Source organism: Trichomycterus rosablanca, chromosome 1 (genome assembly GCF_030014385.1).
Source record: "Trichomycterus rosablanca isolate fTriRos1 chromosome 1, fTriRos1.hap1, whole genome shotgun sequence".
NCBI lineage: Eukaryota > Metazoa > Chordata > Actinopteri > Siluriformes > Trichomycteridae > Trichomycterus > Trichomycterus rosablanca.
This window is the reverse complement of record NC_085988.1, coordinates 64,376,968-64,391,905: the sequence shown is the minus strand read 5'-3', so window position 1 is coordinate 64,391,905 and position 14,938 is coordinate 64,376,968. Positions and strand designations below refer to the sequence as shown.

Sequence of the window (14,938 nt, the reverse complement as noted above, 5' to 3'; positions counted from 1 at the left end):
AAAAATGCCTGCACGGCAACTTTTAAGCTCATGGCGATATAAAACTAGCTTCATTGTGGACATTGTCACCCATGTTCCTAACTAGAGATGGGACGATCGATCGGCTATGAATCGGTATCGGCCGATTTTTAATCAAAATATGCTATCGGCGATCGGCGATATTTCCTAAAAGTAGCCGATCCGATCGTGTGATATATAAAGATCATGTTAAGTTAACAGCTCAGTGGATTGATCCAGACTTTGAGCTACGACGCGCCAACCATCACATCACCATTCATCAACCATCGTACAGAAACCACAGTGAAAGCTCTTCATGACCTAAAATAACATCATTAACGTTGTGCATCATACATACGATGTAATTTTGCTGATTGTAATATTTACTTTAAAAAGATAATTCAACCCGGTCACATCTGAGTCGATTCTATCAGCACGTTATATAAACTCCTGGTTCACTTTAGTAAATCGTAAGCGGTTCTTACTTGTGATGTAGATGAGAACAGAAAACGTTACAGAGCCAATCAGAGGCAAAAGTTTATTCATTACCAAATTCGTTAGTTCAGGATCATCTGCTGAACTTTTAGCTCCTTAGACGGAACGAGTCTGACTCGGTTACAGATCTGTGGTAATAGCAGTTTAATTAAGCTTTTTAATGAAGCTTTTTAATGTAAGAGAGTCACACAGAATGTTCTGTAGTAGTTGGTGTTTATTTAAAACCACGACATTTAATTAATAACAGTAAACACGGAGAGATAACTGAGAAGAGAAACTTACGCTTCGCGAAAAATGACTCGTGAATCAATGAATCACTTAGAGCGATACAGTGAACAAAGCGTCTCTTCTAAAGGCGCACACACACACACGCGCGCGCTGCTCCGGTTTATCTTCACTGTGAGGCTCTTTTTAAGTTTATTTATTTTATTTACTGCTATCGGCCGATGTCCCTGAAAGGAGATCGGAATCGGTGCCAAAAACCCCGATCGTCCCATCTCTATTCCTAACGCTTAGTTATAGCAGAACTGTTTTTTTTGTTTTTTTTTTAACTACATCAGGGGCTCAGTGGGTCGCCCAAGATTGGTCCAAGTCCTTTCTGTGTGGAGTTTGCATGTTCTCCTTGTGTCTGCATGGGTTTCTCCCAGAAGCTCCAGTTTCCCCCAGTTTAAAGACATGCAAGTGAGGTGAACTGGAGATACATAATTGTCCATGACTGAGTTTGACATTAAAGACTGGAACTAATAAATCTTGTGTAACCAGTAACCTCTCGTCCTGTCATGAATGTAACCACAGTGTGTAAAGCATGACGTTAAAATCCTAGTAAATAAATTACATCTGAACATTTGGATAAATTCCCTCTCAGCGTAATGTAATAGCTAGGGTATTTTATGCAGCTTTGCCAAACAACCACTGCTCTTTATACTTTTTAAGGACAGAAAGAAGTCACTAGCTGTAATCAATCATAATCTGTATCAATAAGATATGAGGCTATGCCACTAAATTATTCCAAATTGCTGTTTGGCTTTTTTTTCTTTTATTGGTTTGGTTTCAGCTGCATGTTTACAGTAGCCGGAAATTGTGCAATTGAAGGAAATAAGAACGATCATTGCGTAAACACTGAAAAGACTGGACAACACTGATTTTGCAATATTGTTATTACGCCGGTAGTCTTTATGTGGTAGTGTTATTATAACTAAATATGTGTGTGTGTGTGTAGTACTCCTTGCCTCTTCAGCTGCTTAATAACACAGTGATGACCCAGTGGATGGAGATCCTCAGAGCTGTCGTGGATCGTGATGTCCCTCCAGTAAGTTGTGTCGTGCTGTCCCAAATCAATACCGTCAAGCACATTTTTAGAGCCCTCATAGCATCTCTGCTTTCACTCTTCACCCAGGAGACTCTGGAAGTGGATGAAGACGATCGTCCAGAATTAGTTTGGTGGAAGTGCAAAAAATGGGCTCTACACATCATCACCAGGATGTTTGAGCGGTAAAGTCAGGAGGACACAATATTCTGGATTCCTAGTCACAAAAGTCTCGGACCCTGTGTTCAGTCTTTGAATAATTTATTTCTGTGTCTAGGTATGGAAGCCCAGGAAATGTGACAAAGGAGTACTTTGAGTTTGCAGATTTTTTCCTTAAGACATACTCAGTTGGAATTCAGCAGGTAGGTGATGGTTGTAGGGCTTTACAGTAAAATGATTCATATTTTATTTTTCTATTACAGCTTGGATTATAATTATTTGTCTTAAATATTATGACATTTGAGGAAAATACTCTAGCATTTTTAGATGTTATTGTTTCAAAACACATTTTTCAAAAAAAAGGATACAGATACAGGCCCATTTACTGGTTAAATTTTTTAAATTGTAAATGTAAACTCAGTTGGCAATCCATTCTTTAATTGTTTTTAACGCATCGTTTTATCCATCCATTGTCCATATACATGGTACATGAGCCAATCCATTTATACACATATATCTAGAGCCCTACTAAATTCACTGGAAAATGTGCTTAATTTCATGGACCTCATGGTGCCACATTTCCGCGGCAGTCATTAAATAACACTCATAAATTGAAGAATAAATGGATGCTACAAAACACAGTACAGCCTGCCTTATGGGTTGAATGTAGACCTAGAACATCCAGTGACTGCGTGGTGTTCTGTTACACTTCGATTTCTTAGACATTTTGACTAATTGATTGCTAACATTTGCCGTAGGATTGCTAAGACCACCTCAAATTGCAGACCACTAAACGTGAGGCATTTGAATGCGAATGAAAAACGTAAAATTGCTAAACACAAACTTTCAAGTTTGAGTTTTACAGCAAATTCCATATTACACAGGAAATTTTACGCTTCGTGGCTCGATTTTCATGGCCGCGATTTAAGTAGGGCCTTACGTATAGGACATTCATCCATACAGACACTGTGACCAAAAGTATGTGGACACCTGACCAGGAGCATGTTAGACATTCCCTTTTAAAACATTAAAATTGCAGCTGTAACAGCCTCCACTCTCCATGCTTGTTTAGTCATATGAGCATTTGTAAGGTCATGTACTGATGTTTAACTGCATGGCTCAACTCACAATTGACATTTTAATTCATAACTACAAGATCATTGTAGTTAAGGTTCTGTACTGGCCACTGAAGTCCCTCCACACTAAACTCAAACCAAGTCTTTTTGGACCTATATATATACAGTGGGGGAAATAAGTATTTGATCCCCTGCTGATTTTGTAAGTTTACCCCCTTACAAAGACTTGAACAGTCTATAATTTTTATGGAAGGTTTATTTTAACAGAGAGAGACAGAATATCAACAAAAAATCCAGAAAAAAAGCATTAAATAAAAGTTATAAATTAATTTGTATTTAATTAAGGGAAATAAGTATTTGATCCCCTACCAACCAGCAAGAATTCTGACCCCCACAGACCGGTTATGTGCCCATGAGGCACACAAATTAGTCCTGTCCCTGTATAAAAGACTCCTGTCACAGAATTAGTTTCTTCCGTTCAAATCTCTCGACCACCATGGGCAAGACCAAAGAGCTATCAAAGGATGTCAGGGACAAGACTGTAGACCTGCACAAGGCTGGAATGGGCTACAAGACCATCAGCAAGAAGCTTGGTGAGAAAGAGACCACTGTTGGTGCGATAATTCGAAAATGGAAGAAATACAAGATCACAGTCAATCACCCTCACTCTGGAGCTCCATGCAAGATCTCACCTGGTGGGGTAAGAATGATTCTGAGAAAGGTGAGGTCAGTCCAGAATTACACGGGAGGAGCTTGTCAATGATCTCAAGGGAGCTGGGAGCACAGTCACCAAGAAAACCATTAGTAACACACTTCGCCGTAATGCAGGGGTGTCAAACTCATTTTCACCGAAGGCCACATCAGCATTATGGTGGCCCTCAAAGGGCCGATTGTAACGTATCCTGCTGTGATATGCAGTCACATTGCTGTTTTTCTTGGAGGCTGAATTCTGCATTTAAATTGTCCTACTTTACCACAGACACAGCCTTATAACACAAGAGACGCACCGGTTTCTCTTCCTGAAGCACAAACTTGTTTTCACTTTCATTAAATTTCCTCCTTATGCTTAATTTTCTTAATTATCTTCTTGTACATTTTAGGATCATGTGTAAATATGTGTAACATCATCTACTGGCGGGATGTGTCACTTTGCAGGTCACAAAATCAGCCTGCATTTTGAAAGATGCAGTTTATTTATTTATTTATTTATTAGATTTTACAGTGTATTTTTAAGACAATCATTCTGCCCTCACTAATAGTTTATCCCCCTTTCTCAGCTAGACAGACAGACAGACAGCTCCCTTCAGAATACAGTCGGTTTATTTGCTCCCCAGCTGTGTGCATCAAAATGAAGTAAAAATACAAACAATAAAAACAATAAAGAACCTAATACAGTCAAAGCACACAGCTGTAGTCAAGTGTTACATCTGGTACAATATGAGATTTAACCAAACGTAAAATAAGGAGTTAAAATTGTGTGTAAAGTTACTAATTGCTATATTAACGTAACAACTGTATTTAATTACAGTAAATTTGTAACTAAAACGCTGTGATATACTCACTAAACATTTACAAACAACTGAGAATATAAACGCCACTACTTACAGACGATGCTTGGGTATTATATTGCAATATAATTATTTGTATTTATTTATTATTGTTTACATTACTGACTACGCTACCCCGCGTTCTTTTGCCGTAAAAGTCACATGGCTTCTTAGCGAAGGTTAAAGTTAGTTGCCATGACTACGATGTCACGTTGTCTCTTAAAGGCGCAGGAGCGCATTAAATTATAAGCGCGTCTCTGTAACGACTCGAACCATCACAACAATCATACAGTCGTTTAAGCTCTCGCGGGCCGGATCAAATGACGCGGCGGGCCGGATTTGAGTTTGACACCCCTGCCGTAATGGATTGAGATCCTGCAGTGCCCGCAAAGTCCCTTTGCTCAAGAAGGCTCATGTACAGGCCCGTCTGAAGTTTGTCAATGAACACCTGAATGATTCAGAGAAAGCTTGGGAGAATGTGATATGGTCAGATGAGACCAAAATTGAGCTCTTTGGCATCAACTCCACTCGCCGTGTTTGGAGGCAAAGAAATGCCCGGTGGGGATGGTGTTCTTGGGGTCATATCCAGCATTTCTCTGCTCCCAGCTCCCTTGAGATCATTGACAAGCTCCTCCCGTGTAATTCTGGACTGACCTCACCTTTCTCAGAATCATTCTTACCCCACCAGGTGAGATCTTGCATGGAGCTCCAGAGTGAGGGTGATTGACTGTGATCTTGTATTTCTTCCATTTTCGAATTATCGCACCAGCAGTGGTCTCTTTCTCACCAAGCTTCTTGCTGATGGTCTTGTAGCCCATTCCAGCCTTGTGCAGGTCTACAATCTTGTCCCTGACGTCCTTTGATAGCTCTTTGGTCTTGCCCATGGTGGTCGAGAGATTTGAACGGAAGAAACTGATTCTGTGACAGGAGTCTTTTATACAGGGACAGGACTAATTTGTGTGCCTCATGGGCACATAACCGGTCTGTGGGGGTCAGAATTCTTGCTTGTTGGTAGGGGATCAAATACTTATTTCCCTTAATTAAATACAAATTAATTTATAACTTTTATTTAATGATTTTTTTCTGGATTTGTTGTTGATATTCTGTCTCTCTCTGTTAAAATAAACCTTCCATAAAAATTATAGACTGTTCAAGTCTTTGTAAGGGGGTAAACTTACAAAATCAGCAGGGGATCAAATACTTATTTCCCCCACTGTATATATATATTCATATAGCCATTATTGCTTTTCTACATGCTTGATAATATACCGTAAAGTATTAACATTCTGAATCTTGAATCATGTGCTTGTATGGTTGATGAGTTGTAATCCGGTGTGTTTTTAGGTCTTGTTAAAGGTCATAGACCAGCACAGGCAGAAGCAGTATGTGAGTCCTCGTGTGCTACAGCAAGCTCTGAACTATCTGACCCAGGGCATTTCTCACTCCATCACGTGGAAACAGATGAAACCACACATGCAGGTTGGAATTAGGACTTTACGTTGTTGTGGTGTGACTGTTAAAAAAACAGTAACTGTACAATAAACTATAATAACTGGAACAATAAACTGTAATAATGGAATCTCATCTTGTTATACTGACAGGCATAGCATAGAATAGCATCAAATTCAAGCCATGTGAGGGGAGGGTGCAAAATTTTTTTATTAGAATTATTAAGCATTTCTATTATACACAATACTGTATGTATAATAACTGAATTTCCAAAAAAAAAAAAAAAAGAAATACCAACAAGAAGCAAAATTTAAGCACGTAAAAGCTGTGGATCCCCCATATGAAAGTGTAATACCTACAATTTTCCCTACTCCACAATGCAGCTCTTAATTGAAATAACAGCATGCTTGGTCAGTGCTAAAGTATCAACAGTATCCATGACACTCTGATTATACATATTATGGTGTAAGTTATTGTAGTATGAACACTATAAATAAAATTATTTGGACATCTGAATGTTACATGTGATAATAATTTAGTTAAAGAAGAAGAGGAGGAGGAGGGGCGGTGGCAGAAATCATTAAAACCCCTTTAGACTTCCATGATTTACATTATATGTCTAAAAGTATGTGAGCACCCTTTATAATGTGAGAGATCCATTGCTAACACTACATATTTCCAGCTTTGTGACAAACTTTTCAGAGGAATGGAGTCTGTTATTGATAAGCCTATATTAATGTCCATGTTTTTGGAATGGGGGTGTCCAAATAGCTAGTAGTCAGGTGGCCAAAGTGAAAACATTTGGCCATATTGTGTAAGAATGAAATAATTTGGTGTGTAACGTCTCACTGTATGGTGGCGTCCCATCAAGGGTGTAATCCGGCTTTGTGTTCAGTGCTGCAGGGGTAGTTTATGTATTAACTGCAATCCTGACTAAAGTAAAGGCTTGTACTGAAGATACTGTATTAAGTTAATAAAATAATAACTATAGTGTCATGTCTCCACTTAAAGGTCCACTTAAAAAAAAAAAAAATGCTTTTTTCTTTACAGACTATAACTCAGGAAGTGGTGTTCCCTCTAATGTGCTATAAGGACGAGGACGAGAGGCTGTGGCAGGAAGATCCATACGAGTACATCCACATGAAATTTAGTTCGTGCACTTCCTCTCTTGTTATTTTTTCCCCCTGAGTGCAATGTCAACTGAGAGCCATCTTAGGTTAAAATGAACGACCAATAAAGAAATGGGCATACAGTGGGTTCAGAAAGTATTTAGACACCTTAATTTTTACATTTCTTGTGGATTTGAATAGATATACAGAAATTGCTGTATATAAACAGTGAACAGTACATTTAGATGTGCAAAAATTCAAGAGGAGTATTTTCTTAAATCCACTGTATAAATTAAAATGATTGACACACATAGCTAAATAAGTAATTGCCACTGTCAGTGTCACTATTCTGGTGCCAGACACTGAGCAATTTTAAACTTCTTTAAACTTTAATACATATTTACTCACTTTATGGTGCAATATACTAGTACTGGTTAAATTCCCTAATGCTTGTCAGAACAGAACAGTTCTTTGTGGCATGTATACCACAAGATGTTGGAAACATTCCTATGAGAAATTGGACCATGATGACATCATTACCACATCCCAGATCTGCTCTATTGATTTCAGATCTGGTGACTTATTGTGTTAAAGGAACCAGTTTTATTCTATCTATTTCACTTATCGTAGCCTTCTTGTTGTACCGAATTAATCTGGTTATTCTCCTCTGACCTCTCTCAGGTGTTTCTGCTTGCAGAACAGCCACTTTGGACAGTTTATAGAATGCTATGAAAACAAGACGAATTCTGTTAAACCCTTTATTAACTCTCTAAATGAAAGATTTTTTATGTTTTCACTGACCGTCTTAATTGTACCTTGTAAATATAAACAAAATTAAAATTTGGAGCCAGTAACACAAAATTGGGACAAGGGAATTTTAAAACTGTTGCATTACCTTTCATATTAATTGCAGTTTTTATCATCTGGGAACTGAGGATGCCAATTAAAGTGGAATTTTTGTCCATTCTTGCATGATATTTGAACCAGCTTGTCTGGCACCAAACAATTCACTGTCGTAAACTCTGGTCATATTTTTCTTAATGTAATATTTAATCTTAGCAACATTTTTATTCCCGATTCATTTGATTTATTTTTGTATTTCATATTTTTATATAAATGAATTGTCCTATATCCCTGTAAACTGAAGTGTTTGTGATTTGTTGCTGCAGATATGTATGATGAACATGTATTTCCTTCTACTGCGGCCAAGACTCTGCTGTGCAAAGCATCCAGGAAGAGGAAGGAGGTGTGTCACACAGCTTCAGTTTCATTAGTTTGTTAATACTGAAATTTCTTATGTATCAGCTATAAGTAGTTAGTGTATTATTTGCTTATTGTCACTTTTGTCTTTGTTCAGGTTCTACCCCAGATGATGGAGTTCTGTCATCAGATTTTGGTGAACCCCAATGCTGACCCCCGCAGGAAGGATGGGGCACTGCATGTCATCGGTGCCTTAGCTGATCCGTTACTAAAGGTCAGAGTGAATATCTCAGCATATTTTAGATCTAATAAGTAATATAGAAAAGGTATATTATATATAAAATACAGTAGAGACATTAATGGACAGCACACTATCAAAATGTTAAGTAAAACGTGTGCAGTTAAGATATACAGTACACTTACAAACATCAAGTAAAAAAGAGCAATGGAGGTTAATAAAGTGACTATAAAATGTGTATTACAAGTAGTATAATGAATATGACTGCAGAAAGGAAAAGTGTAAGAGGCACTTAATCAAGAGAATTATGGCATGGTATAAACAGTGGTTACATATGTACACCATGTGATAAAGTGCATGTGCAGCACTTAGTCTGTCTAGTGTTATAAGAGACAAAGAAACTTAGTGTATGCATAGCATTATTGGATCATACATTTTACAAATGCAAACAGAGCAACATGTTGCTTTGTTCTAATGAAAGTAATTGGCCAAATGTACTACCAAATATGGCAAGTTGGGGAATTAAAATTTTGGTTAGCTGTAGTTACAAGCCTGTTTATTTAAATGAGTAAACAATCAGTGTGATTTATCCTGGCTTTCCATCTGTCATTAATAATTGATTAAAGTCATAATTGTTTTTGTAAATAAAAATACATTACCCCCAAACCAAAGCCAAAATAATGACCAGAAGGCCCCTGGTTCAAGCCACATGACCTCTAGGATGTCACTGTTGGGCCTCTGAGCATGGCTCTCAGTTGCTTGCATTGTATTCAGTCACAGTTGTAAGTCGCCTTATATAAAAGTGTCTGCTTAATGCCATAAATGTAAATGCCTCAGATTTTTGTATGTGACTGTGAACAGTGGTAGCGCAGTCATTATGGTCCTGGACTAGTAATGAGAAAGTTGATGGTTGCCAACCCCTGAGCAAGGCACTTAACTCTCAATTGCTTGCATTGTATCCTGTCACAATTTTGAGTCACTTTGTATAAAAGTATCTGTGAAATGCCATAAATATAGATAAACAACCGAAGATTTTGAAAACACAAGACTTTCAAGGGACCCTTTTAAATTTTAGTGAATTAAAAACCTTTGCCAAGTGGAACCAGTCAGAAAAAAAGCAATGCATTTCCATCAACAAAGTTCTCATGTTGATAGTTTGTGGTGTCTTAATACATTTTCCCCATATTAGTTTCATTTTGCCCCCATTTCGATTCCAAAAATGTTGTGATTTGGGTAGCATGTTGACTGTAGGTTTCATGATGGATATTTCTTTTGTAGAAGCAAGCGTACAGAGATCAGATGGAGCTTGTATTACAAAACTATGTGTTTCCTCTGCTCAACTCGAACCTGGGCTACCTGCGAGCCAGGGTAAGTTACAGCATGTACTGACTGACTGTATCTGGTCGTGTGGGGTGAGAATGCAGTGTAGACCATCTCTGCTTGAATGCACTTAAACCATGTATGTCATTGTTGATCTACACTTGAATGCATTTAGTACAAGTCTGGTCAAAATGGTAAAAAGCGGTTATAAAAATATTTGAGTTTATCTTTCCACTGTTGTAGATTTAGATATACTGCATTGCTTAACTGACTACATTTCTCATTCATCCTATATTTAGGGACATGACTCAAGCTAAATCCTAAATTGCAACATCAAAATAACAGATATAAATAATGTTAATAAATACCTACATCAAGGAAAAATTGCAAATTGAATGGAACACTCAGACAACCAACAAACTTTGTGAAATACATTCAAACATTAAACCAAGGGCGATACATAGACCAGGTCATACATACAAGATGCAGAATTGGCACAGTAGAACAACCCACCAACACCTGATAAATAGAGAAAACCCTTAACCTGTGATATCTGCCAAACGCCTGTTATGATAAAACACATCCTGACAGATTGGTTCCTTTGTGATAAATACACAAAGGAAAGACAACAAGTGCACATGTCTGAAACCATATAAGAAATTCTTACACAAGACAATACAAGAACAGTTTTAACCTACCTCATAGCCATAAGAAAATATAAAAAAATAAAAATATAAAGTGGACCCACAATATAAAGACAAGATACAATAAGCAGACTTAAACATAATGCTGACCATGCCATAAAATGACACAATTGTGTTAAACAAAAAATTGCTTGTTTTTATTAAGAGCCCCAATTACTGATGATAATCCTAATAGTAACATATAGACAAGTGCTAAGTGTTACTCTGTCTGCAGTCCTGCTGGGTTCTGCACTGTTTTAGCCCTCTGAAGTTCCACAACGAGCTGGTCTTGAGGAACGCAGTGGAACTGGTCAAACAAGACCTCATTGCTGACCAGGAGATGCCAGTCAAAGTGGAGGCTGCCATCGCTCTTCAGACTCTAGTCAGCAACCAGGAGCAAGGTCAGCCCCAAATGTGCTTTTCCAGAAACATACTTAAATAAAAAAAGGTGGTGCTTGCTTTTCACTCCATCTCGATCAAGTACTGACTGTGTGTGTTTGTATATAGCTAAAATCTACATAAGACCCTTCATCAGGCCTGTAATGCAGGAGCTGCTGCACGTCATCAAAGAGACGGAGAATGATGACCTCACAAGTGTGATTCAGAAGCTGATCTGTGAATACAATCAGGAAGTGGCGGCAATAGCAGTTGACATGACTCAGAACCTGGTATGGTTTTTATATGAAGTATTAATACAATATATCCCACTATTTAAAAAAAAATCTGGTCAAAACATATTAAGAAGCACGTTTGGGTGGCGCAGTGTTAGCCGAAATCTTTAGCTCTTGAGTTTAAAACTTCTACAGGGCTATCAACCTGTCTGGGTGCTCATACAAGCATATTAGGCATATTTGGGAGGGTATAGGTTGAATTAATTGCTGATGTGCATTAGTGATGGTTGATGTGTACCACATATCAGGTCTCTACAAATGCAATTTTTCCACATGCAGGTAAATAAGATTATAAATTAAAAAAATTATGGTGTGTAAATATACTGATTAGCCAAGACAGAAGGACCACTAAACCATACAGGGCAACGCCCATTTGTCATAACATTTCTGCATGTCACAGTTCAGGATGTATTAAATGTTGAACTGATTCATTCATAGTACACATTAAAAGCAGCAGATATGATCAGGCAGAAGACCTGCGTGATTTGTTAAGGGCCACTGTTTGTTATGGCCAGATGACTGGGTTAAATCATCTCCTAAACATTAAGTTGTTCACTGACAGCTGTTCTGAGTATCCACTGGCAGTGGTCAGAGAAGGGTCAAGCCAGTGCTTTGAATGCTTTTGTATATGGCAAAGGCATGTCTTAGGCCGGCCAGAGTGCTTATCCACCACCAAATGGATCTACAATGGGCACACAGGCATCAGAACTGGGTCAGAGCAATGGAACAAGATCAACAAAGATCACATGGACAGCTAAGCATGTGTGCATTGATTACACATGGATGAGTTGGCACCAGGATGCACTGTAGGGCAATCCACCTCTCAGCATACAAAAGTTAATAGGCCTGCTGGTAATGTCCTGGTACAGATACCTCTAGATTTTTTGTGGAGCCCTTATGACTTAGTGGGACAGAGCTGTTTTTTGTCTTTTCGATTTAGTCATATCCAATTACTCGATTGCATTTCGCGTCCTCTTTACTGATGCTGACTTCCACTCCTGACCGAGGAAAGTCGGGACTAACACACGCCCCCTCCGACACGTGTGCAGTAGCCGAATGCATCTTTTTTCACCTGCACGAGGCGAGTTCATATGGGGCTCACTTTTACGCACTGATCCTATTATCCCTCGTCTCTGTGCAGATGCCATTAATCGAACAGCAGAGGTTGTAATTGCATAAGTTATGAGGAATCCCCTCATCCCCTATTAGGCACCCACCCTACGAACGAGCCAGTCATTGTTCATGTAGGCATCCAGCCTGCCCGTAGCAGAGCTGAGATTCGAATTTAGAAGTTCGAGATGTCAGCTGTAGTGTGCTAGCGTATTTTACCGCTGCGCCACCTGAGCGCCAGACAGAGCTGTTTTGACAGCATATTAGGTGGGTGGTTCTAATGTTTTTGCTCACTGGAATATGGTATACTCTCATTGACTACTTTATTAGGATTATTGTAATGTTTTTGCACATTTAAACAAAATAAAGGCAATGTAGTGGGATAAGTGGGGATGTCAAACAAAGCATTGCTTCACTAATGGCAGATCTGCCGAAATTTGACGACAGGTCTAGAATTCACTCTACTAAGGTTACATTCAAACCAAATTACACAATGCAGGTTAAAAAACAAAAACGTTATACTGTCAGATCCATTCATTGTTACGTTTTTAAACTGATGGTTCAATTGTTTGCCAAAGCTAACGAGCCCATTACTGTCACAACAGAAAAGGTCAAAACAAAATCGTGCTGTTAGGAGAAATTACTCAACCATTCAGACATCACAATCAGAAGTACCTTTTTTGTCAGGGTAATTTATTTAGTCAATGTAGATTTGCAAAATACAATACTGAGTGCAGGCTCTCTGCTGTGCAGGCAGAAATCTTCAGCAAGGTTCTGCAGAGTGAAGAGTATGAGGAGAGTGAAGACAAGACTGTAATGGCTCTGGGTATCCTTAGCACCATAGACACTATCCTCACCGTCATGGAGGACCACAAAGAGGTGAACACCTTCAGAAACAAGCAGACACGCACTTGCTGCTGTACCAAAGTATCGCTAAATAAATCACAGTGCAGTGGTTAATCCTTTCTCCTCTACTTTATAGATCACCCAGCAGTTGGAAGGGATCTGCCTCCAGGTGATCGGCCTTGTGCTTCAGAAGCCCATCATAGGTATGGCAGGTGTGTCTGTAAAGTCACTTTTTGTTGTGTAGAAAGGGGAGGGAAAACAATAGCATTTATTTAAACTGGGAATGTTGCATGTGCGCATATCCCTACAGTGCTTAGAAAGGGGTGCCAGGTCAATGCTTTATTACATCAAACAGGGTGAACTGTAGTGCAAGTAATTTTTTGTTCTGTACGTCCTGCAGAGTTTTATGAGGAGATTCTGTCTCTAGCATTTGGCCTCACATGCCAGACCATTTCCCCTCAGATGTGGCAGCTGCTGGGCGTGCTTTATGAAGTCTTTCAGCATGATTGCTTCGACTATTTCACAGGTAGGAACACATAACTCACCAGCTAATAGTGAAAAGGATGCTCTGTCTAGTCCAGAAAGTGTAATAAAGTCCCAGCCATTACATACTGTATATCACTATAGTTATAAGATATAGTTTCTCTATATACGTTTTCTTATGGTGCACCATTAAATACTGTCTGCTTAAAGTACAACTTAGCTAAACAGTTCAGCCACTGGTTGCTGATCCTATCTGCCTACCTACCTACCTGCGTACTTATCCCAGCAACTGATGTTTTAAAGCTAAGAACATTCACTATACAGCCAAATGTGGGAACTTTCGTTCCATCTTTCTATCCTGGATTTTCATTTCCAATTTTCAGTTGTTGACCACAACTGTATGGCAGCTTTAAAATAGAATTTATAAAACGGATAGTTCCGGTCCTAAAATCTGATTGGCTGAGCCGCGTTCGAAGCCGTTGTAAAATCCCTGATAAACGCACACCTAGGACCACCTCACATCATTCCATATTAATACGCCACTGAATCGAAAAAGTTAATGTTATTTTCGCCCTCATGTTGCCTAGCAACACTGTTAATCGAACTATTTTGCGTCGCGGAAGAATGCTTTATTGTAAGTTTATACACGATAAATACATTTATGAATTAAACATTGTTGTATTTATTATATTTTATGTTGACCGCCGTTTTATAAAAGCAATAAGCCACTCGAGACTCCGCTTCGCGTCGTGCCAAAAGCGTCATCCCCGTGCTAAAATCACAGTAATGCACGGCCTCTCGTGGCTTATTGCTTTAATAATTTAGTCCAGTCATATTGTGCAGTGTATTGATGATCTTTGATGATGTATTTGCAGATATGATGCCCCTCTTGCATAATTATGTAACTGTGGACACAGACACACTACTCTCCAATCCCAAACACCTAGAGGTCATCTACACCATGTGCAAAAAGGTAAGAAGCACACAATGAGAAATAATGAAAATATTAAATCATTTATATTATGCTGATGGTGTACTCTTTTAAAGCTATATTTAGGCTATGTATTTTTGGCTAATAGATTCACTTTTTGACCATCTTTGCTTTCTGCCAGGTCCTGACAAGTGATGCAGGGGAGGATGCAGAATGCCATGCTGCCAAACTGCTGGAGGTCATAATATTACAGTGTAGAGGTCGAGGCATTGACCAGGTGAGTCTGGTAACATGCCATATCTGGCCAGTTATATATAG

General features: G+C 38.7%; 1 protein-coding gene across 3 annotated transcripts in view; it reads left to right on the top strand.

Annotated features, from left to right (window-relative positions):
- Positions 1 to 14,938, top strand: part of ipo8 (importin 8) — a 31,623-nt gene that overhangs the window by 5,413 nt on the left and 11,272 nt on the right. For 2 of the 3 annotated variants that reach the window (XR_010012377.1, XM_062994970.1), the window contains exons 6-20: positions 1,712 to 1,801; positions 1,889 to 1,983; positions 2,076 to 2,160; positions 5,925 to 6,059; positions 7,080 to 7,179; positions 8,308 to 8,384; positions 8,496 to 8,612; positions 9,855 to 9,944; positions 10,815 to 10,980; positions 11,087 to 11,247; positions 13,114 to 13,239; positions 13,343 to 13,418; positions 13,607 to 13,732; positions 14,565 to 14,662; positions 14,802 to 14,897. Coding sequence is in view for 2 of the 3 variants with exons in the window: in XM_062994970.1 (XP_062851040.1) it covers positions 1,712 to 1,801; positions 1,889 to 1,983; positions 2,076 to 2,160; positions 5,925 to 6,059; positions 7,080 to 7,179; positions 8,308 to 8,384; positions 8,496 to 8,612; positions 9,855 to 9,944; positions 10,815 to 10,980; positions 11,087 to 11,247; positions 13,114 to 13,239; positions 13,343 to 13,418; positions 13,607 to 13,732; positions 14,565 to 14,662; positions 14,802 to 14,897 (1,638 nt within the window). In the remaining variant the exon portion in view is untranslated. The remainder of the gene's footprint in view (positions 1 to 1,711; positions 1,802 to 1,888; positions 1,984 to 2,075; positions 2,161 to 5,924; positions 6,060 to 7,079; positions 7,180 to 8,307; positions 8,385 to 8,495; positions 8,613 to 9,854; positions 9,945 to 10,814; positions 10,981 to 11,086; positions 11,248 to 13,113; positions 13,240 to 13,342; positions 13,419 to 13,606; positions 13,733 to 14,564; positions 14,663 to 14,801; positions 14,898 to 14,938) is intronic. The other variant, XM_062994983.1, reaches the window with a different exon arrangement.